Genomic DNA, 23,519 nt, shown 5'->3' with positions numbered 1-23,519 from the left:
ATTTTCTTATAAATAATAATAACAGCTCACAGATTAGCCACAAAACAACGGGCTTACCTTTTTTTTTTTTTTTGTCAAAACAAGGGGCTTACCATGGACAAGGGAATTATTTGACAAAGTCAACATTTAGGGGTACTTATCACATTCCTCATATAGATAATGCTTCTAGTTTTCATTCCTCATATCATTGATGCTGAAATTTTGCCCTCTTTTGTTAAAATGATATAATTAAATACAATTAGGACGACTCCATGCATTGCGTGATTGCATTCCGCAAAATTTAAAAAAATAGATTATGTTATTCACATCTCATAAAACAATGCTTTTTCCGATCTCAGAGCTGGTATAATAGATTTATTTTCTAGCAAATAGAAAACAAAGAGAGATTTATTTTTATTCGAAATGTAAAACTTTAACATATTACCACTCAAATTTGTAGTTTTTTTTTCCCTAAACTCTTATTATTTATTGCACAAATTGATTCCTTTCCTAATAATAGAATGGTTTTTAGTGCAAATGACTAAAAGAGATAGTTTAAGAAAAACAACATATACATTTTTTAAATAATTAATTAACTTAATTAATTTTTAATCCTTCAAATTAATTATGTAACTATTATATTTAGAATAAGAGAAAGTATAAGTTTACACAGTATTAATATTATATATCAACATTAGTCAATATTAAAAGATTAGTTAATCTGAGATGTTGGATTTTGGGTTTGTCTAATACTCCTCCGATTCTTAATATAAGACCTATTTAACTAATTTAATTAGATTAAAGAAGTTAGGTAAGTTAGTCAATTACAAGAAATGTGACACGTTTTTCCTAAAATACCATAATCATCTTTCTTAATACCTCTTCTTCTTCTACTACTTGATTATAGTTAAGGGAGTATCTATAGGAGTAATTTAGAAAAAATTGATAAATATAAGAAATGGGTCTTATATTTAGGACCAAAACCAACTAAACAATTAGGTCCTATATTAAGGACCAAAGGAGTATAAGAGTAGAGTTTGACCAAACAAATCATAGTCAATCACTCAATTGAAGAAATTAATCGCCATTAAGGGACAATGAATGACTAACTGGAAAATCAATCAGGCATTAACTTTCAATTGTGAATTAAAAGGCAATCAGAATATTATCCTGTAATAAATATGTGGGATTACATTTTTCTAAATTGTAGTTGTCTTGACTTTATAAATAAGAGGTGCCTCTACACTTTTTCTTCACTTCAACCATTGTGTTTTTTGGTTATCTCTTGTCTTGTTCTATTTTTCTGGTTATTTGCACTCTATTAATTTATTTACTCTATATTTTGAGCAATGCTGTTCTTTCACTTCCAAGCAGCGTATGCTTCTTGGTCCCTTTGTGAAATCCTAGTACTAGGTTACTAAAGCACAATTGAGAACATTACTAATGTAAAATAAGTAAATTTATAGAGTGGGAAGAACCATACCAAGTCGGGTTTGAATTGTAGATCCGACGTACATGCAGTACTTAAACTATAAGAGTTTAGGAAAGAGAAGCACAAAAAACACACTAGAAAAATGGAAGAAGAGAAGAGAAGACTAGAAAGCTTAACATTTTGGGTGAAGAGAAAAGACAGAGATGCCTCCTGCTTATAGGGTGAGAGTGACTGCAATTTAGGAAGGTTTAATCCCACTTATTTATTACAGGATAATATTCTAATTGCCTTATAATTCCTAATAAAAAATTAATACCTAATTGATTTCCTAGTCAGTTGTTCATTATCCTTTAATGGCAATTAATCCTTCAACGGACTAGAATTTATTTGATCAAAGAGATTCTCCACCCCTGGATCAAACAATTCGATACATCAAGAACGGATTTGAATCCAAAATTCAATGGTCTTAATTGAGACACTATAGGCACTAACTCTATTTTGTTTGTGACAACTCTATCGTTAACAAGTTGCAAGATATATGTCGTTTTTTTTTAAATCAAAATTTAATTTTAGAGTCTCAAAATGTGACATTTATAGTTTTCAAAATTCAATACAACTTGAACTTCTCAACTAGAGTCCAACTACAGGTCTTTCCTCAGAATTGATAGGCTCACAACTTGGAAAATGCACAAACAAGGAGAGAATCACCTAAACCACATGGCCAAACCTTATAGTCTTGCACTTTTAATTTAATAAATATCACGATTAATGTATATTATGCAATCTTTGCATTTGTATTTATACACTAATTTGCTGGCAAAAAATACGTAATTATATACTAGTTTTTTTTATTGGAAAATTATATGCTAGTTTTATAGGATGCTCAGGCTGCATAAACCGTGCCAGTTAAAAGTAACAATAAAATAAATATATAGCTATATAAAGTTGTAAGAGCAAATCATGCTGTTATTTTTTATTTTCAATTAAATTACACTATCGCCAACGTAATTTAAAAATCATACACAAATTTGTTGGCAAGATTATAACAGAACTTATAATTTAGTTAAATAAGTTACCTTTTACAAAATAAGAAATTGTGATTTTTCTTTTAATATAATATAATATTAAATGCAATTAAGTTGATGTCGACTTTCAATATGAGATTGATAATTTGATATCATTCTTGGTTTGAGGTACTCAAGTATTTAACTTTTATTTTTAATAAAAGCTGTGATTCTGGGCTTCTAAAAATAAAAAACTCTTTAAATATATATTGTTGTTCTATGATCAAATATTTTAATTGAGATTCCAGCAAAAAAACTATTTTAATCGAGAGTTGTTGGCCAAAAAAAAAAACCTTTAATTGAAAGTGAAATATTAAAATATTTAGAAGGATCGCGTTTTGATCTTATCTTAAAAATCATTTGGGTCGGGAAAGGTAGAGTCTTTGATCAAGAAATTATCTTTTTCTTTATACCCCAACGATGGAGCCGTCTTCTCCGGAGACCCTACCTTCTTCTTTTCTATTATTACAGTGTGCGCGTCAACGTCAGAACCAGATATTATTAGTGTACGCACTTATCAATTATCACCAAAATTCCCATCTCTGAAGCCCTATCTATAACCAAAGATATTTCTGCTCTTCGACCAACCCCTTCTTTCTCTCTCTCTCTCTCTGCCCTCTGCGATTTTCTTCAAGCTTCCACTTACTTTTTCATGGAAAATTGTCTGTACCATCCATCACCCACATTGGTTGTACCCCGTTTGACCCATAGCCTTTCTCTGAGACCCATTTCAAGATTCATCTGCAATTTGCCCAGAAAACCCAGTTTGAGTGGTCGTTTCAACGGTAGGAGCAGACCCATCAATGTTAAGGCGAGTGCTGGCGCGAGTCCCTGTGAGTTCAGTAGCCTGAACTCGCCGCTAGAGCCGAAATCGCATGTGGGCAAGTTTCTGAGCGGTGTGTTGCAGAACCACCGCCAGATGTTCCACGTTGCGGTGGCGGAGGAGCTCAAGCTTTTGGTCGATGATCGAGATGCAGCAGTTGCTCGCATGGCACTCACCGCAGGCTCCGATGAGGACATGCTTCACAGGTTTGCGTCTTAGTTTAGCAGATTGTTCTAACTGATCCTAACAAATTCATTACATGTTAGTTCTCTTTTCCGCCTTTATATTCATTTATGGCCAAGGGTTTGTTACATTCAGAATTCAGAATTAAGGGGGAAAATTGCTTCTTAAAAATATTTTTTTAACAAATCGAGATAAGTTTTTTATATATTTATTTCTTTCACATCTGTTTTTGATTCTGTCCAAACAAGGACTCTCCTAACTTGCAGACCCGCTGTTTTTTTGGCCAAAAATGGTTTAACAATTTTTTGATGGAGTAATTTACCTTTTTTTGTTTTTGGTGGTGCAAGACGAAGTAATTTACTTTATTAGTATGACAAGCCCTTTATGCACTTCTTTCTAGGACTGCTTTCAGTGAGTGTACTTTTTAATCATGTGCTTATCTTTTGCGGGAGAACAGTAGCTGGATATTAATGAAATCAGGCGTGTATCAATAACTGTGTATTTCTGTTTTTCCTGGTAGATCCCAAAAGGGAAGAGGGGGGGGGTTATCTTTCTATGTAGGATTAGATCTACATTTTTTGCTTGAATTTATTGACCTGCATAATATTTAGCAAGGAAAACCGTATCATAGGTACCTCTACTTTCTCTCAATTTTTAATTTGGTACCTATGTATTTTTTTTCTCTTAATTAAACATTTAATTTTATTTTTTAGCAACATTAGCTCTTATAACTTTGTTTTATTGGTATTTTTAGTCTCTATATAAGGATTAATGATGTTAATTGAGCAAACTTAAAAGATTTAGTTAAGAACCAAAAACATATAAGTACCAAATTGAAAATATAAAAAAAATACAAGTACCTCCAATATGGTTTTCCCTATTTAGTATTCATTAACTTTTTATCAGTATCATTGAAACAACAATGATCACGAAAGAAAATCAAAATTCTAGTGCAGTAACAGGGTTTGACTTGGTTTGTTTATTTGCCTCTCTTATATAAATTTTTGTTTATTGCCTGTAAGAGTTGATCAGCAGATGGATTTGACTGGTTTAGAATCTTAAGTTTCTAATATAAACTTGGCAGTAGTCGTTTCATGTTTCTGTCTTCTTTCAACAGACTTCCATGGCCAATATGCAGCTCTTAGCTCTTTTATTGACTTAAGGGAAAAGGATTCCCTTTTATTTGCACAGAAAATGGTACTAAATGCCTGTTATAACACTCATGTTGTTATCACATGACAGTAATTATTCCCTTTCAATACTTCTTTTCATTAGGACACATGGGGTATCTTCCCCTTTTTCTTTCCATTAGAAGTTTGCCAAGGTGGGTTTGCCAACTTAATATGATTCTCGAAATTACTAGTTTGAAATTCTTTTAGTTCCTTTTACTGTGAAAGGAACTTGAAGATTCTTGGATAACTTACCTGAAAGGTCATGGTTCTGATGACTCGTGGACAAATAAATTGCCCAACTTTCCTGAAAAATGCATTCCTTCGGAACTGTAATTTCATAGCGCATAGTATATTGTTAAAAACAATATTATTTCTACTTGAATCAATTGAAAAAGCTAATGCTTTTATCTTATCTTGTTGAATCATATTCATGTAAAGGTCTCATTGCTTATGGAAGTTATTAAAAGAAAACTAAAGGTTTGAAAAAAGTATTTGATGGCATTAATGTAGTTTGTAAGTTTAGTGAATTTTCTCTCCTCTGTCTTTCATACACAATATATTTCTTGCAAAGCTAGCAAGCCATGTGTTGGTGCTTCGCGTTAGCAAAGTGATTGGCAGTTTTGTATTCAGAAGCTGAAACCCTTAACCTTTTATGTTCTGAAACTCAACAACATTTGTGATGGCGGTCACTTTGTCTGCAACAGTGAAAGACTGTTCTGCAAGGGTATCGTAATTTTAGCCCTAATGGTTTCTCTGCGTTACTAATGTGAAGACATTTGTTGTTCAAATGTTTTACAAGAATTTATGTTTCTTCAGGCTCAATTGCATGGGTATGGTTGCATTATTGTCATAATCTTGAGAGGGCGCAAAAAATATAAAACTAGCCGTGCTTGCAAAATTCCGTGATGGTTGCATAATTTTTTGTTTATTTCCAGATAAGGAATTGAACAGGCTTTGAGCTGAGACTTTTCTGTATGCCAGGAGGATAGCACAAATGAAAGAGCATGAGTGCGAGATTGCTGTACAAGATGTCATGTATTTGCTGATATTTTACAAGTTTTCGGAGATCAGGGTCCCCCTGATTCCAAAGCTTTCTGAATGCACATACAATGGCAGGCTAGAGATATTGCCTTCCAAAGACTGGGAGCTTGAGTCCATTTACAGCCTGGGGATTTTGGATTTGATCAGGGAACATGTAACAAGTATGACCGGTTTGAGAGCAAAATCTAGCGTGACTGAGAGCTGGGCAACAACTGAGATTCAGGAATTCTTGCTTGCTCGAATTTATGTTGCCTCAATATTATATGGTTACTTCTTGAAGTCGATTTCGTTGAGATACCACCTCGAACGGAGTCTCTCTGTTGCTAACCGTGATGATCAAAGGACTGCTCTTGCCATTCACGATGCGCGTGCTTATGAAATTAAAGATGTAATCTTTGGCCATATGGGTAACATTCATTCTCTAGGTCAAGGGCTAATCAAGCAGGAAGAGGAAATTGAGGACTTGAAATGTTATGTGATGGGCTTTCAACCTGGATTGTTGGAGAGATGTGCCAAACTGAGATCAAAGGAGGCTGTGAATTTGGTGGAAAGTTATAGCATGGCACTTTTTGGTAATGAGGAATCTTGTTTAGTAGAGAGCAACAATGTCATTTTGACTTCATATTCAAGTCTGAAGAGGCTAGTCTTGGAAGCAGTCGCTTTTGGATCTTTTCTCTGGGAGACAGAAGATTATATTGACAGTGTATATAAGCTTAGAGATAACTAAATATAAATAGGATAAAGTCATACTTATTGTGATATAGTTAGGTTTTGGTGCGACATCTCTATGTATATAAATCAGAGTTTCATGCATATTCTTGGCTTTCCAGTTGAGTCTAAAGACTGTACAGGTATGTGTTTTTCTGGAAGTAAGAACAGCAGAATGAGCTAGCATTTTGCATATTTTCATCTCTTTTTCAACAAGATTATAGTTTAGTTGGAAGACTTGAGAGCGAGGATAGAATAATATTATTATAAACTAATAAAGAGTATGAGGGGAAGGAATTTAGTAAGAGGAAAAAGAAACATCATAGTATTCAAGTTCTTCTTTTTCCTTCTTCACAGAAAAAGCTGATAAGAAATTTCTGTGTGTAGTGAGTAATTCTGATATACTTAACATCTCCTTCATAAGAATAAACACTACAAAGATAGGCTAGCCAAAAAGTATTGTGGGTTCATCTCCTGGAAACGTCTCCATCAAGTAATTTGAAATTCTTTTCTTGAATGATAAACACAGAGGACACACTCGCACGCCATAGTCGTCATTTTATTTTGAGAAAATTGTATTTAGGTCTCACATAAAGAAATTAAATACAAAAAAGTTACTTGAAATCATCAAATTAATGAAGATATTTTATTTGTTCAATTACTAAATTGTTCTTATCTTTTTTTTTTTTAAAGAGAGAATTACAATGAGGTTCCAAGCAAAGAAAACAATTGAAAAACAAGTTTCAAAGGTTGTCATTCTCACCATAGGACTTGTCATTATAGGCTGTTGAGGTTGTTATTAGAACTTTTTTGCAATTATTTCTCTTCTATGAGACTTGATTGTAATTCTCTTTTTTTTTTAAGTATGTATTGACAATTAAAAAGATAATTGTTAACAACTTAAGATGTAACAATCGGTTATATATCATAGTAGGTATTAACAACTTATGCATTAAATCTTTGTGAAACACTGAGAAAATGCAGTGTTAATACTTCTAGTAATAGTTGTTAATTATTACACCTTAATTTGTTAACGCCTGCCTTTTTAATTGTTAATATACACTTAAAAAAAATACCAGAGTAATTTAATGATTGAATAAATAAAATTTCTTGTAACGAGATCTCTTGAGATTTTAGATTAATTTAATAATTTAAAAAAAATTTGTATTTAATTTTCTTGGAAGACTTTAATGCAAATTTTCTTTTTGTTTTTATTCCTTCTTCTAGGACAACCTTCTATGAGAAATATAACAGGAAATGTGGGCTCACTCACACGGCTTGTGGTGGGCTATGGGTTTACGTTGAATGGATCTCAAATTCATCAACTCAACCTGGCACGTTTTGGCAAGCTGGGTCCATTGGGTTTAGTTATGAGATTTTTGAAGAAATGATTTTATTTATAGAAAAAATTAGTTTTTTAGCTTTTATAATTTTGATTCGGTTATAATTTAATTTCTAAACTTTAACTTGGTACAACTTAATTATGACTTAATTTCTGAAATTTCACTCGATGTAATTCCATCCTCATAGTTTAACCATTTAAAACATCCGTTGCTAAACCAAACTTGTTTGAATTTGCTTCCTTGTGAGCTTAAAAATGTTGGGTTGTTAAAGACTTCACACTTCCGAATCAGATGTAGTCATCACATGGAAGCAACATGAATTAGCGAAACTTGTCAGTAACCACTAAAGATTCAGATTCTCATCTTCATGATTGGCTTATGGTTAATAAAATACTCCTCCAGTCCTTAATATATGACCTAATTTTTGAATTGATTTTAGTCATAAATATAAGACCTATTTTTTATATTTATCAATTGCTCCTAAATCATCCCTAAGAATATTCCTTCAATAATAATCAAGTAGAAGAGGGAGGGAGGATATTAAGAAAGATGATTATGACATTTTAGAAAAAAAAACATGTCATATTTTTTACAATTAACTAACTTACTTAACTTTCTTAATGTAATCAAATTAGTTAAATAAGTCTTATATTAAGAAACGTAAGAGCATTAATCTCTGGAGTCTTTTTTTTTTTTTTTTAATTCTATGTTAGATCAGTGGTCTTGCTCAGAGATTAAGAGATCACTAACTTATGATCCTAATATTTAATTTTTTTTATTGCATAGTTTATTTACATCTAATCTAGCCTCAAAACTTAGGCACAAGGGGACAACACTAGTGTCATAATAAAATTTAATACTTCTTCCTATTACTAATATAAAAGCTATTGAATTGAATTGAGTAAATTAGTGAAGTTAAATAAACTAGCTAATAATCTCTCTAAAATATTTTATATAATATTAGACTATATGTAAGTTTATAAGTTAAATAAATTAATTTTTAAAAAATAATAAATATAATAAATAAAGTAAATAAAAATCTTATGTTCAGAACTACGTGTCAACCCTTGGTTAGGACTGGAGAGAATTAAATTGGTAATTGTCATAGTCTACTGACATAAATAATAATAATTTTGAAATAACTTTTAAATACAAATTTCTGTTTTCAATGTTTGAAAATGACCATAGGATTGGTGGCCAAACAAATATGACCATGGGATTAATTTTCATTTCATGGCCCTTTTGTCTTTTTAGGTCTTGTTGCGTACATGTTCTGTAATGAAGCCTTGCATTTAAATTTATTTAATAAAGGGACGTAATAAACCCTCTAGAAGGCATATATAATTTAGAGTTTTCCCTTAACAACGATAATGAGCCAACTAGTTTTCTTTTTTTTTTTTTTTTGAAATATGGGCATTTTAAATTTTTTTTACACTAATTTAAAATTATTTAAAGTTCAAGTGGAGCTTCCCCATTTTTTCAATGCTTCAAATTATTTAGGATTATAGGCTATAAAAATTATTAAAAGAGAACTTATATTTCAAGTTTTTTCTCCTCAAATAATATACTCATGCCTTTCAAAATTAATATATATTTTGATTTGTCCCAGAATCATACAGATTATGTTTTATTTTCAAAGCTTACGGATCTCTTCTTGGAATAAAATATGAATAATGCAAAATTCTAAATGGTTTTCTCATTGTAAAGAGTCCATTTTTATTTTCTACGTATACATAGATTTCTTCTAAAAATAAAAGGGAGTATTCATGATTTTGAAAAAAAGCTAATTAATGGAAAGGAAGTCATATATGCATCCTAGTTTTATTATTAAATCATAGCAATTGTAAGATCGCAAAAAATGTTCATGTGATTTTAATAAAAGTTAATATATATTATCTAAGCTATCATTTTTCTGGGCAAAAATTTTTATGAAAAATATTTTATTATTATTTTGGAAGATCATTCACTATCTCCACTTTTACTACACTTGCTACTTTGCGTACGTTTACAGTTTCGGCTCCTTTGTTTGTTTCTATTCGAATCCTCTCGAAAATTATAATTAATTAGTCCTATCAATTATTTTTTATTATAAATTAAAAAATTATTGTCGTTGTCGTTGTCGTTGTTGTAGTAGTAGTATAATAATAATAATAAAACAATGAGAGCTGAGAAGAGTTAATGTTAGACATAACCTAAAATATAATGTTAGACATCAATGGTTTATTTAAGAAAAACAGTGGATGATCTTTAATTTACTGAAAAGATTATAATTTTCAAAATTTAAGTGTGGTTTATATATAATTTAAAATATCCAAAAAAGTTATAAATTATTCTAAAAATATATAAATAAATGGAAGCAAACGACACTTTTTTTTTTTTTCCTTTTTACTATTTAGATTGCTTAATTGACCAGACAGTTGAAACCATGTATAGTTTCCATCGTTTAAACCTTGCAAGTTTCATGAGAAGATGTGAGTTATTTAAGCAAAGCAACAACCAATAAATTCATCAGCTTCATCCCACAGGAAGCTTCTCTATCCAATCACCTTCTAGGGTTTACCTTCTTCCTTATTAACCCATAAACATCATCACAATATCTGACTTTTGAATCCTTCAAAGTCTCCTTATATATATATATATATATATTCAGTTTGATTTGATTATATAAACAATCTCCTGATGCTTTGCCTTCTCCTCCAAGTCTCCTTCCTTCCTTCATTAAACATCAAGATCAGTTGGAAAATTACAGTCCTTCAATGTTAATCCTTCTTCTGAGATTCATAACTTTCGGTGTCATAACCCTATGGAGCATCCTAACTCGTCTCATCTTCTCCTCCATAGCTCACCTGCTGGTGTTGCTGATCCACGGTCTGAAGTTTCCTGGCGAGGCGGTGCGCGGCGGGTTTCAGCAGGCGACGGAGGCTATCCGGGGGATTTTCGAGTTTCTGATGAGCCTGGCGGTGGAATCAGTGAGCTTCATCTTGACGACAGTGTTTGAGATTGTGAAGGATGGTGTGACAGGATCAATGGATGTGTTCGGAGAAGTTGTGACGACACTTTCCGAGAAAATGAAGACATCGTTTGATGAATCAGTGAACTACGTTGCAGAGATGTCTGGGGAAATCTCGGAGATGGTAACGAAGATGGTTTCAGAATTGTGGAATAATTACAAGGAAGCTGTAGGGTATGTGATGGAAAAAGCTGCTGCTGACTTTTTTTCCTCCTCCTTTTTTTGGTTTCGCCTATTATTTATTGAGAAGATCCATAAGTTAACTGCATGTACTAATCTTCTTACTTTTAAATATTTTGGTAGTTTTTTTTCAACTTGTTTAATTTAGATTTTTTTTTTGTGGTGAAATCTATAGGAATTTAACCATCTAAAGATCTTACACATTCTCTCTGATCCTAAATATAACAGCTTATTAAAGATATATTTTGACTTTTATAATACCTTAATCTACCTTATCTCCTAAATATGTTTTTATTCCAAATCATTTATATTGATTACATATGTTAATGGGCTTCTAATCAAGAGGTTGTTTTGCAATACAGATAATTAAATAGGACATTTTATGAAAATTAACACATATTTTTAATAAATAACTAATTATATTAGTTTTTAAATATTTACAAATTAGTTATTTAACTCATATATTAAGAACCAAATGGAATGTATAATAAAATATCATGGGATGACTTGTTAATATCATACCAAATGATATGTAAATATGATCTTTAGTTATAAATTAATTCCTTATCTATGACTTACTTACTACTCCTTAGATCCTCAATATAGACCAAATTGTTGAATTGATTTTAATCTTAAATATAAGACCTATTTCTCATATTTATTAATTTTTTTAAATTATTCTTATTGATACTCTCTCAATCTTGTTAATATAATCAAATGAAGTAAATATGATCTTTAGTTATAAATTAATTCCTTATCTATGACTTACTTACTAAAGGAGAAATAAGACCAAATTGTTGAATTGATTTTAATCTTAAATATAAACCTATTTCTCATATTTATTTATTTTTTTAAATTATTCTTATTGATACTTTCAATATAATCAAGTAGGAAAAGGAGAAATGATATTAAAGAAGATAATGATGTTTTAGAAAAACACGTTATACTCCTCCAGTCCTTAATATAAGATCTATTTAACTATTTGATTAGATTAAAAAGTTAGGTAAGTTAATTAATTATAAAAAATACTCCTCTGGTTTTTTATATAAGATCTAATTGTTGAGTTGATTTTAGTCCTAAATATAAGAACCGAAACATCTCATATTTCTTATAATTAATTAATTTACTTACTTAATTTTTTTAATCTAATCAAATTAAGTAAATAAATTTTATATTAAAGACCGAAAAAATATACGCCTAAGGATTGAAATCCAGAGCCGTAGAGCTCTCGTATAGAACTTCATACTATGTTATTCACATATTGTTTTTAAAAGAAAAAAATGGGTACAGAATTTAGATAGGAAAACTAAAAAAAAAAAAAGTAACATCTGAAGAAAACTGATTACAATCCGAAAGTTTTCATTGGATTATTTGAAAATTTACAATGGTGGATTTGAGAACCGTTAACGATTCACGTTAGATATACTTATTATCCCATCAAATGAGATATGATATATTGATAACAAAAGTCAATAAGTAAATTTACATATCTTGTGAGTATTTTTGTTCTCTTTTCACCTGTTCATATAGCTAAGCTCTATTTGTTCAAACCATGTTAAATAATTTTTAGCATTTTCTTCTTGGTAGATGTCAACGTCGGGGCAATATTTTTATTTTCGCTATTCCAATTTCTTTTCTTTTTTTGCGCGTTGTTGACTTTTCAATGATCAACATCCAGTAAATAACTATTAATGTAGTGAAATTAAAATTGACGAATAATCAAATGAACTGGTTGATTCACTTGGGGTTTAATGTTTAAACTATAGATTAGATTCAACAAAGGAAATAAATAGAAGTTGGGACCGCAAATAAGATATTTTATATTTATTTATATAATGGAGCTTCAACTAAAATTATACCCCTCTTTTTCTATATAAATTATACTATAAAATGGGTTTTTATATTTAGGGCTAGAAAGAATTGTCTCCATATAAACATTATATCTAAGGATATACATTTTAAAACAAAATTAAAATTTTTTAAAACTTAAAATTAATATCAAATTTCGTGAGAAATTAAAAATTTGACTCATAAATATGAAATTCCTTGAAATCTATTAGTACTAAAAGAAATTTAACGATTTGCTTATAATTTAATCTTCTAACAATCTGTGGTAAGTTTCACAACATTTGACTTGGTAGAAAGTTTAAAGAAGTCAACGAGACTCTTCGGTAAAGACTTTTAATCAAACCTACGAGGAAATACGATATCGTTTTACGCTGCACCTGGAATACTGAGCATTTAAAAAAAAAAAAAACCAAATTCTCTATGAAATTAGGCCTTTAGACTTGCGCAGTTCCTCTATGGATGATTCACCAATTCACTTTATGCCTCGGACAAATGATTCTTATATGTGCTGCTGCTCTGGATTATGATGAAAAAAATTTGAAGAATTTAGGGTCATAGGAATTTAGAAAGAAATTGACTTTTCTGAAGAAGGAAAGACCCTTTTTAAAACTTCTCTTGGCTAGAAGACCCTTTTTGAGAATTATGCTAGTTACTAATTACTAATAGTAATTATAATTATAATTATTGGTAATTCATATGATACAGTGGAGGGGACAGAAGACTCAGATCGTTTCACCCCAAAAGTTATTATATGACGTTAAGTTAGTTATTTATAATAAATAGGTTTTATCTTTATTAAAATATCTTTGTTAATAATATGCATTAAAAGTGAAAACAGCAATTATCATAGATACTACTTTGTAAAAAAAAAAAAAAGAATAAATATAAAAAGTAACATAAATTCTTATATTTAGGACCAAATGGAATCTCTAACTCACTCTTATGTTAAGCATCCGAGGTATTATACATTATTTATCTAAAACATTAATTTTTTTCTAAATATCTTTTGCTTTGATATTCCCTGAGTGAGTAAATAGTCTTCTAAATAAATAAACAGCTTCCTATTAATAATAAAATTTTAAAATTTTAAAACAACTAACTAATTTTAATTGACTTTCTTGCCCCAAAGTGCTAACGTCTTGTAAAAAGGAATGGAGGGGATAGTAATTAACACTTACTGCTAAATGTGTGAAGTCTAACAGTAACGTTCTTGAAAATTCAAGCAAAGAGATGCTGACGTAAGGAAAAGCTGACCTCCTTGAGATTTCATATTCTATATTTGATCAGAAAATTTCAGGTCTGAGAGTTCCAGAATCACAGCTAAGAAATGGAGTTAAATGCCCTGAGAAGCTGTCCAATAATTACATTCTCTGTTTCATGATAGTGAGAAACTATACCAATGGTAGATAGAACTGCATATGAACCGAAAAAGAAAAAGCTTTTGGTACATCAGAAACATTTAAGATCATAATTGGTTGTTGTTCAATCAATCATCTAAAGGCAGTGCCCACTCTGGAAAGGAGAAGACACAGCCAAAAATGGAGGAGTTAAGATGTTAGGCTGCAGAGGCTGAAAGGAGAATCCTGTCGACTGTGGAACTCCAATTGGTTGGTGCTGAATTGAACTGCCAAAGAGGAAACGTCACACAAATATGGTTTGGTAATATCAGGATTACTTCCTAATTCAAGCTCCAATGTGATTGAAATTTATGTTCTTTTATTGTTTTTGCATAGGTGTTTCATGGTTTATTTGTTAAATAATTAAAGTTCTCGACCATGTATAATAATTTTACATAATTTATGATTTCATCTTGTTCAACTATGATCTCATCAGTTGCATCCTAATCATTTGGCAGTTACAGGATCCGTGAGATCCTAATCGGCCTAGACTCGTAGCTTCAATTTGATGGTTAACAAGCCAACAACTAAGAAAAGCTGGAACTAACTCCATGGGGCAGAATGAAAAGCATTCAATGACAGGATAAAAAGCCTTTTCCCATCCCAAATAATAGTTTGCTACTAATGCATGTGTAAGTAAATCCAACAATACTATAAAAGCATCGAAAACACTATGGAGCTGTTAACATCTTGAAATTACAATAGGCCTGTATGGCCTATGACTTAAAAAATATACATTTTTATGGTTTATAATATCACAAACATTTATACCTTAAAGACGCCTCCCTACGGTTGTGAAATTGAAACAAGTACTAAGCCCGAGACTATGACATCATCTATTTATAAGCAGGAAAAACAATAAAGAACTCACCCAAATGACAATGATAGCGAAGTCTCAGCTGAGGAATGCACTCCATTTTGATCCGGAGACAAAAATGTCCAAAAAACTAGAGCAAACAATAACCATACCTCGCTATTGTCAAGAAAGAAAAGTATATAAAAGGGGGAAAAAATCACGAAAGAAGGAAGAAAATTGGAGTAATAATTTTATCTACCAGGACCTAAAAAGTTCCACAAAGATATAGAATTGCCACTCGAGTTTCAGTTGATCATTGGCAAGCCAATTTATTTACAAAAGAAAGCACACATTATCATTCAAAAACCGCTTGTCCTCATTTTATAAGAGCAAGCATTTGGCAAAGCATTTATTTGCACTGCTCTCAAATGCAAATTATGAAGAAATGTTTTAGGAGACTTTTACACCCATGTTTAGGCAACTGATCAACTCAGATTATATAATTTTAACACGCCTTATTAAATACGTCAAATAACATCACGATCATATTACTATTCTGATCAACTCAGATTATATAATGTCATATGCATATGAACCCAGCACATAGATTCCAAATACTTTCTATTCGGATTCTAGCAAATTCTTATTTTTTGAATGTACAAGAATTTACTGTTAGTGGGGGCGTACTTCAGTGGGATAAATTGTCTTTGTCATCATAATGGTGTTTACCATTCAGCTCATTAAATTTCTACGATGTTTGTTCCCTGTTTCAGTTTGTTCAAGATATAATTTGAAGGATTTCTTCTAGTTGGGTTATGTGAATCTCCTATAATACAGTTCCTTTCTTAGGGACAAGGGAAAGGGGCATAATGTTTCCTTAAAGAATTTTTCCAGATTAATCTTAGTCTTGAAGTCAAAAATCAGAAGCAACAAAATGTAGATATAGTTTTGCTTATGAAAGATTAAGATAACAAATAAAATTAGGATAAAAAAAAAATACCTGATTGGTCTGAATGATCACTGAAGTCGGAACAGAACAGCACATTCTGCATTTTTAGCATGTGTTTGGTCAAAATATAGATACAGTTTTCCTTTAAACATCAGGATTTCAACAAATAGAAAAAGAACTAAATGTGACGCAATATTCACAGCAATGGGGACCTACCTCTCCCATGCCTTGCGATACATTGTGGGTCCCATCTGCAGCAGAGTAAATAATTAGATGGGCTGGCTTGTCTAATTTTAGAATCAACAAGGGGAAAGTTTTGTGCGTGAAGAGATTCCAAGGCAACGTAAAAAAACATATATGGAATGAATGGTTATATAGAACCCCAAAAATTTCAAACAGAACTCAAACAAAAGAACATTGACTCAACACACCAAGCTAAGAGTTACTGTTGACAGCATAAATTAATAGATGTTGGGTAGAGCTTGTGAGATTCTCTTTAACTGACATACATGTAAGAAAATAGTCAAGCAATCAAGAAACGCCACTTTATGTATCCATAATCGAGACAGATCCAGCTACAGAATCTTCTCAAAAATAAAAAATAATAACGATAACAAAAACCATTTTCTTTGAACATAAAATATCTAAGGTTCCAAAGATAGGCATTGATGGCATGCTGGGTCCAAATCCTAATAAAGGAATCCAGAAAAGAAGAGGGTTTTTTTTTTTTTTGGCTCCCCCGGGAGGCATGGCATTACATACAAATTATAAATAAACAATTAAAACAAGTTCACAGTCAATTAACCCGCTCTCCATGTCAGATAAAACTAGCTTCACTTATTCATTTTTAACATAAATTTTAATACAAAGAAGGCACAACCTGAACCTAATTCACGAATGCACAATTATAGAGGGAACAGCGGCCAAGACAAGTTGTCACAACTGGATTGGATTTTTCAACAACAAAAAGTTGGAAACTGTAACAAGCAGTCTGCCAAAAAAACACGTAACAGCAAAATAATTCATGGGACGTGGGTAATCAAAGAACAATCACAAATGTCAACTGAACCTTTAAACAGGCCGCTGTTACAACCGTTAAAGAGTTCAAGAAGTGTTTACCCAAGTTTGAAATGCTGGGCTTTACAGCTAGCGTTAAGCCAAGAAAACAGTCATCGGGGTCGGGACCAAAATCCTGCAACTTGAGCTCAAGATTTGGTTTTGCCCCTGTGAAGTAGAGCAGGAGGAAAGCAATAAATGAGGCCAGAAACTTTAACCCAATAGCAATCTTACTAACAAAAATGGATTTAAACATCGACAGAAAGGGGTCATAGAACAGAACAACAATGAATCCTCTTACTCTTGCTACTCAGCTTTAGTTCAAGTGGATCGCGAATTGGACAAGGAACCCATGTACTCACCTGTCCAACATAAATCAGTAATTGAAACCAAAACGAAAAATAAGAAAATGGAATTTGGAGCACAAATTACATGGAAAAAAGGATGTTGCAGTGCATGATCTGCATCAGGCCTTCTTGATGGGTCCCATGATAACAGTTGCTACAAAAATTACAGTGCAGCAGATGTTAAAAAATAGCAAATTCACAGAGCCAAATTTCATGAGAAATTTTGCAAGTTTTTCTGGTAATAAGCACATTTGACATGGATAGTCAATAAACAGATAAATTGATCAAACCTACCGTGATCAAATCTATAGCTTCCAAGCTAGCATTAGGAATTATATCAGAAAGCTTTGAAGGTGGAACCTATGCAAAAGCATCGGGAAAATTAAAGATAAGAGTAAATGATTAACAGAAAAAATATGAAGCAAATAGAAAAGGACACAATCAGGCATGTCCTAGAAACACTTACCACTTCATGACCAACGATGTCTAATAGCCTCAAGTTGTTTGCTCCCACAGGGAATGAAGTCAAATCCGGGGTACCAAGAACACAATATATCTTGTACAGTTGATCTATTTCACTGCCCAAAGAGAAACGGGTCTCATAAGATGAGAGAGGAAGCTTACTAACTCATCATTCCAAAAAACGTTTGTGATCTAAATATACAATCTTAACTTCATATTTCATTTCTGTAGCGGAAACCATCAGTAAGGTGTAATATAAAAAGAAAGACGCGTGAATAACTTCAATGGAAAAAGCTTTAACTTTTACCAAATGCTGTGTGGGAACTTTAAAACAAGTAATTGAGTTGTTTTGTTCTTTCATTTAAAAATTAATAACAATTTTACTGAATCCGAATGTGAAAACACCTAAAAATATAATGAAGCCTTGAAAGCAATATTTTCAATCAATGAAATAATTATCAAAAACCGCAAACTTAAGTAGTTCAATATTAGCCCCAACCACATATTCCAAATTACCACAAGATATGCCAATGCTGACAAGATCTTGCTACACTGAAGTTCCTCAATATTAATACTAAGAACAAGATTCACCATCCTCCCAAACAGTAACAATTATAAGCTTCAATAGCTAGATCTATACTTCCCCCAATCATATTGACATGCATAAACATCACAAGCAATCATTTTAACAGAAAGAATAAACAAACATATTAAACTAGAGATAAAAGCACAAAAGATGACACATTCACATTTTCAACACAACTAAAAAGCATAAAAACTGGCAGTGCAAGGTACCTTTCACCAGGGAATATGGGGTTCAAGCTGAAAAGTTCAGCTAATATAGCGCCAGCTGCCCACATGTCTGAAAATAATAGCTATTCTTTATTCACTGCTACAAGAGTCCTCATATAATAAAAATAAATTCCAAACAAGCTTGCACTTGTGCTTATCAATCTCCAAATATAGCACATTAATGTATTATGTATGGATACATGTACATATCTAGGTACATTTACTTCATCATATAACAGTCAATACAGAATCTAGACATGCATTGATCATCTACATTTATTATCTAACTTCTCACTGACTATGCACATGCAGCAACAGAGCACATTATATTTGTGAAGTTTGCACCGATATACTGGGAGTATTTGTGCAAAGTTACTACAGTATATTCTCACCCAGTCAAAGACATCAAAAGATAGCTAATTCAATGGAAGAGCTGTACTTATGAGAAACCCTCGGCACTAAAGGAAGAGAACTTCCCAGGATGCTCCATTTGTTAGAACATTACCCTTCACCCAAACAGCATCTGAACTCAACATATTTCGCTCTTCAAATAAGGATCACTAGACCCTAAAAACTATAGAGTCCCCGAGTTGCAGAGAGATTTCTTTTTCTTTTTTGGGATTTCTTTTGTTTTTTTTTCTTTTTTTGTTTGGGGGGGGGGGGTAAATGCCAAAAGAGAGTGTTAACCAATCATTCCAGCTCCGGCTCAAAAGCTAGACCACCGCTCTAACTTCTTTGGACTGAGGGAAAGAGGATAAATGGGATTGGTGGGAGAATCTTCAAGTAAGTCAAATCTAATATACTGGAAAAGGGTGCATTGTTAGGCTTAACCAATCATCTCCTATCAACAGTATGCTTTCGAAATCAAATTGAGACCCCAAAAGTGAAGCCTGTCAAAATCAAATTGAGACTAAAACTTCAAATCATAACTCTTTGCTCTTGAATTTACAGGATCCCAAAAGCTATCCCAAAGATACTACTAAGCCATGTTTATAAGAAAAATAAACCAGCTTATTGGGTGAAATGTATAAGAAAATTTTGGAACAGACAGAAAATTAATGCTTACCAACAGCAGGAGTATAACATGGAGACTGTAACAAAACTTCTGGAGCTCGATACCTGCATCCACAAGCAGAAAATGAAAAGATGACAATGAGAAAATAGCTCCTCAAAGCACATGCACTTACACAAAATTGATATAGAATGTTGACTTTACATCAAAAACTGTTATGTAGAGAGTATTTTGTCACACTTGTGAAAAAGAGAAAAACAAGAAAGAGGGCATGTTAGAATATGACTTACCACCGTGTGGAAACATATTGAGTATAAGGAGGCATAGATGATACTTCTCTAGCCAGTCCGAAATCAGCAATTTTAAGAACGTCATTTGTCACCAGCAAATTCTCTTTATAAAGAAAATAACTACTGTGAGAACATGACTTGTTTGACACTTCAAGCAGATTGGGCAAGAAAATATAAACAATACGGTGACAACAAAGATTTGGTGTGGTACAATATGTCTTACCCGGTTTCAAGTCCCGGTGAAAGAATCCTTTCTTGTGCATGTGACTAAGACCTCGCAGCACTTGCTTCATGAAGGAACGTATCTCTTCCTCTGAAAAGGGCTTTTGTCTGTCTTTTATTAATTGATAAAGATTATAATCCTGAAGAGAAGCTCAGTGTTAAAAGCTTGCAATAAATCAAAAAAGGCACTCAAGGTGCTAGCAGGTCCTCTGGTCCAAAAAGAAAACAGTAGGTTCTTGAACTTTGGAGTGAAAGAAAGAAGAAACAGGGGAGACAAAGAAAGCAATCACTCAAGTGAAGTAAAGTGTGCACAGAATAACTATTTCTAACATTTAGTCACATAATTTATGTACTCAAATCATGAATTTCATATGTTAATTAGAAAATATTTTGGATTTATTAATTTACTTTTTAATTTTTCATGTCCATAGAAATTTATCATCTTTTCAATTTATTTCAGCAACTAATCAATAAAATTACATAAGAATTCATGATTTTCTAGTATACAAAGTTGTAAGCTGTAATAATAGGACCAATATGAGCCTCCTGCATTTGCTGACAACGAGCAAAGCATAATCATCAGGTATTTTACTTCCAGGCAGTTAGGAGAGGTTTCATTGATGGATGCACATTGGAATTGAAGCCCCAAGTCTTATTATTTTGTAAAGTATTCATTTCCTCCTAAGTTTCAACCTTCCTCTTCTACACATCATTTTACTATCAAAGTATGATTCAGTTAAAATATAATAAATAACTCTTTAATGTGATTTTTTTTTCAGTAATCATGATTCATGAAAAAACAAGGAAAATTTAATTCATATTTTATGCACACAAAATCACAAAAGAAAATAAAAATGAAGAATATAAGCTCCCTCACCATGTATTCGAATATGAAAAACAGTTCATTATTTTCCCTGATAACCTCTTTCAACTTTATGATATTTGGGTGATTCATTTTTTGGAGAGCCTGCAAAAGGAACGCTATACACATGAATAGAGAAACAAGAATAATAAAAATTAAATGTGGAATCTAGTAATCACCCCTCCTAACTGCTAAAGTTTACTGTACCATATACCTTGACTTCTCTTAAATTTGTAAATTCTTCCCAGAAATAGAACTTTGTTTTCAACTTTTTGACAGCAACCTTGTCACCAAAAAAAAAAAAAAAGGGCATGACAATAGCATCAACAGATATTATAAAATGTAAAATCTGCAAGCACTAATAATTTCAAAGCTGTCTATATAAAGCAGAAGCTAAATATCAGCTACTAGCTTGACCCCAATGTGTTTCAAGAGAGGGGAGTGGGGGCAACAAGAAAGGAGAACACAATATCCATGTTGCCCTTCATTGCTCACTATAGATGAAGTTACACCATCTCTGAGCCGATTCAACCACAGAAAGCCTAATTATATATCTCACTTTTAAACTGACCATTGCATGTAATAAAGTCATGACATTATGTTACCAATAAGGTGACAAAAATGTTTACAACGCAATAAAGAATTATTCAAAACAAGAATGATGAATAAACGTATCAAGCATAAGATTGAAAGAACTGCTTTTTGCCCGAGTTGCTTACAATCTCGTATGTCCTCAAATCACGGGCCTTATATACATGACCGCAAGAACCATCTCCTAGCTCTCTCAAAATTTCATATCTAGAAAGAAACAGCATATAAATATTAATCTGCTAGCAAAAATGAGACCCCAACAACGACATGAATCAAGCAAAAAATAAACTAACCTTTCCATTTTTAGAATCGCAACACTATAAACAGTAAGTCTTCAAAAAGACAGAAACAAACTCCATGGAAGGATGTCTACACTGTCAACACAGTGTTGGCAACTGGTTTGTAAAAATGAGGTGGCATCAAAAAGTAGCACGAAGGATTTAATATCATGAATAATCCACTTTTCACTGTAGCAGTGATTCAGAGGCTGCAATAAGTCTGTCAACATGTTGCGATTCCCAGAACTCCAGTTGACTAAGCCATTATATTTTGCATCTCATAAGCAAATCCATTTCGCAACTTCAAACAGTGCCCATTTATGAAACAGGGAAATCAGCTGCAGTAGAAAATAAAAGGTTAATATTTTGTAAAACTTCGGTAATCAGATCACCTGAAACATCAGGTGGAAAATAAGCATACAATAGCAAAATTGCAGGAATAGAAGTTCCAGTATCATGGCCAGCCATTGAAATGTTCTTGAATTTCCCACTGTGCAAGACTTTACTTTGACCTATTAGCTCATCCCATCCATCCAGAACAGATAGAACGGGGACAGTTCCGACAAATCGATAACTATGATCAGTCCCATATTAGAGACTCATACACCTGACAATTTTATACGCGAGCACGGATTCATTTCAGACGACTCTGGCAAATCTATCCAAGAAATTCAAATTTTCTTGGCCGACATATCATGCGCGAATGTTTAAAAGCAATCAAGATCAAATAATTCACTTCAGAGTGCAACAAAGTATTTTTTTTTTTAAAAAAAAGAATTCAGAAAATGACTGAATTGAGCAAAAGGGAGGGGGGAAAAAAAACAAAGAAATGTTATCTTCAAAAATATTCCGTACAAAATCTTCCTTTTGAATACTGAACAATCAAATACTGACTAAATATGATTTTTTTTCTGTCAAAACGTCATGTCCAATCCAACCTTTTTAGGAAAACATTCAAACATATAAAATCTCCCACACTTCATACGATCACAGGACTATTGCCACGGCAGAACCATTTCCCCGTTATCTCGGATTCTTGGAAACTAAAACGATCATGGCAAAATTCAAGTTGCATTTGAGTAAATTCATAATCTAAGGATTAGATAAAACATAAAACAACAAAAGGAATTCAAAATTGGCGAAACTTAGCCGAGAAAATGAATTTGAAAGAGGTGGCACTCACCAGTTATGATAAAAGGATAGAATCGAAGCAGAATCAACAGATATCGAAGCACAGATCAGCAATGTAATGAACTTCCTCGGTGAACAAAACAAGATAATGGATGGTAGAGAGAGAGAGTAATGGTAGAGAGAGAAACCTTAGAGAGATAAAATTTGGATTTCTGAAGAAGCCATGAGAGAGGGGATTCCATAGAAGAAACGAAGGAGAAGAAACCAAAGAAATATTAAAAAGGGCGTTAGAATATTAAAATATTTCGGAAAATATTCTAACGATTTTTATTTAAATATTTTATTCCTTCTCAAATTTAAAAATAGAAATTGCTTGGCTGTGGTGGGAAGCGCCGGTGGTCCCCGCATGGATATGAAATTAATATTTTATTTTGGCAACCCATAAAAAATTAATTTCTTTGAATGACGATCTTGCCCTCCAACTACTTTCATATTTACTGAAATAGTGTATCATGAAGACAAATTTGCCACTGCATGGAGCAGTAGAAAGA

General features: G+C 32.2%; 2 protein-coding genes across 4 annotated transcripts; one reads left to right on the top strand and one right to left on the bottom strand.

Annotated features, from left to right (window-relative positions):
* Positions 1 to 2,992: 2,992 nt before the first annotated feature.
* Positions 2,993 to 6,601, top strand: LOC114723311 (UV-B-induced protein At3g17800, chloroplastic). Its single transcript, XM_028909506.1, has 2 exons — positions 2,993 to 3,504; positions 5,635 to 6,601. The coding sequence occupies exons 1-2, from the start codon at positions 3,128 to 3,130 to the stop codon at positions 6,419 to 6,421; spliced, it is 1,164 nt and encodes a 387-aa protein (XP_028765339.1). The 5' UTR covers positions 2,993 to 3,127; the 3' UTR covers positions 6,422 to 6,601.
* A 7,421-nt stretch (positions 6,602 to 14,022) lies between these two features.
* Positions 14,023 to 23,211, bottom strand: LOC114723309 (serine/threonine-protein kinase MHK). Of its 3 annotated transcripts, XM_028909503.1 has the most exons (18): positions 23,021 to 23,210; positions 21,853 to 22,175; positions 21,688 to 21,766; positions 21,183 to 21,251; positions 20,984 to 21,073; positions 20,108 to 20,246; positions 19,885 to 19,987; positions 19,649 to 19,701; positions 18,586 to 18,652; positions 17,795 to 17,906; positions 17,623 to 17,688; positions 17,414 to 17,482; positions 17,283 to 17,343; positions 17,045 to 17,149; positions 16,142 to 16,176; positions 15,977 to 16,022; positions 15,052 to 15,127; positions 14,023 to 14,407 (listed from the first exon to the last, which is right to left on the bottom strand). In XM_028909503.1, the coding sequence occupies exons 2-18, from the start codon at positions 21,858 to 21,860 to the stop codon at positions 14,278 to 14,280; spliced, it is 1,308 nt and encodes a 435-aa protein (XP_028765336.1). In that variant the 5' UTR covers positions 21,861 to 22,175; positions 23,021 to 23,210; the 3' UTR covers positions 14,023 to 14,277. The 3 variants fall into 3 exon arrangements, with proteins under 3 accessions (XP_028765336.1, XP_028765337.1, XP_028765338.1); XM_028909504.1 differs by lacking the exon at positions 15,052 to 15,127 and having other exon boundaries at positions 23,021 to 23,211; XM_028909505.1 differs by lacking the exon at positions 14,023 to 14,407 and having other exon boundaries at positions 15,107 to 15,153; positions 23,021 to 23,211.
* Positions 23,212 to 23,519: the final 308 nt, after the last annotated feature.

Source organism: Neltuma alba, unplaced genomic scaffold, assembly GCF_004799145.2.
Source record: "Neltuma alba isolate B1F8T4 unplaced genomic scaffold, ASM479914v2 tig00012131_pilon, whole genome shotgun sequence".
In the NCBI taxonomy this organism is placed as follows: domain Eukaryota; kingdom Viridiplantae; phylum Streptophyta; class Magnoliopsida; order Fabales; family Fabaceae; genus Neltuma; species Neltuma alba.
The sequence above is the reverse complement of the archived record's forward strand: the minus strand, read 5'-3'. Positions and strand labels throughout refer to the sequence as shown.

Bases quoted from the DNA above. Each gene is read 5' to 3' on its own strand.
- LOC114723311 (XM_028909506.1), top strand. From the start codon at position 3,128: ATGGAAAATTGTCTGTACCATCCATCACCCACATTGGTTGTACCCCGT. The intron at 3,505-5,634 runs GTTTGCGTCTTA...TCTGTATGCCAG, and splicing joins GATGAGGACATGCTTCACAG to GAGGATAGCACAAATGAAAG.
- LOC114723309 (XM_028909503.1), bottom strand. The intron at 20,247-20,983 runs GTGAGGGAGCTT...GCTTCTCTTCAG, and splicing joins TTTTCATATTCGAATACATG to GATTATAATCTTTATCAATT. The intron at 16,177-17,044 runs GTAAACACTTCT...ACTCTGCTGCAG, and splicing joins GCCCAGCATTTCAAACTTGG to ATGGGACCCACAATGTATCG.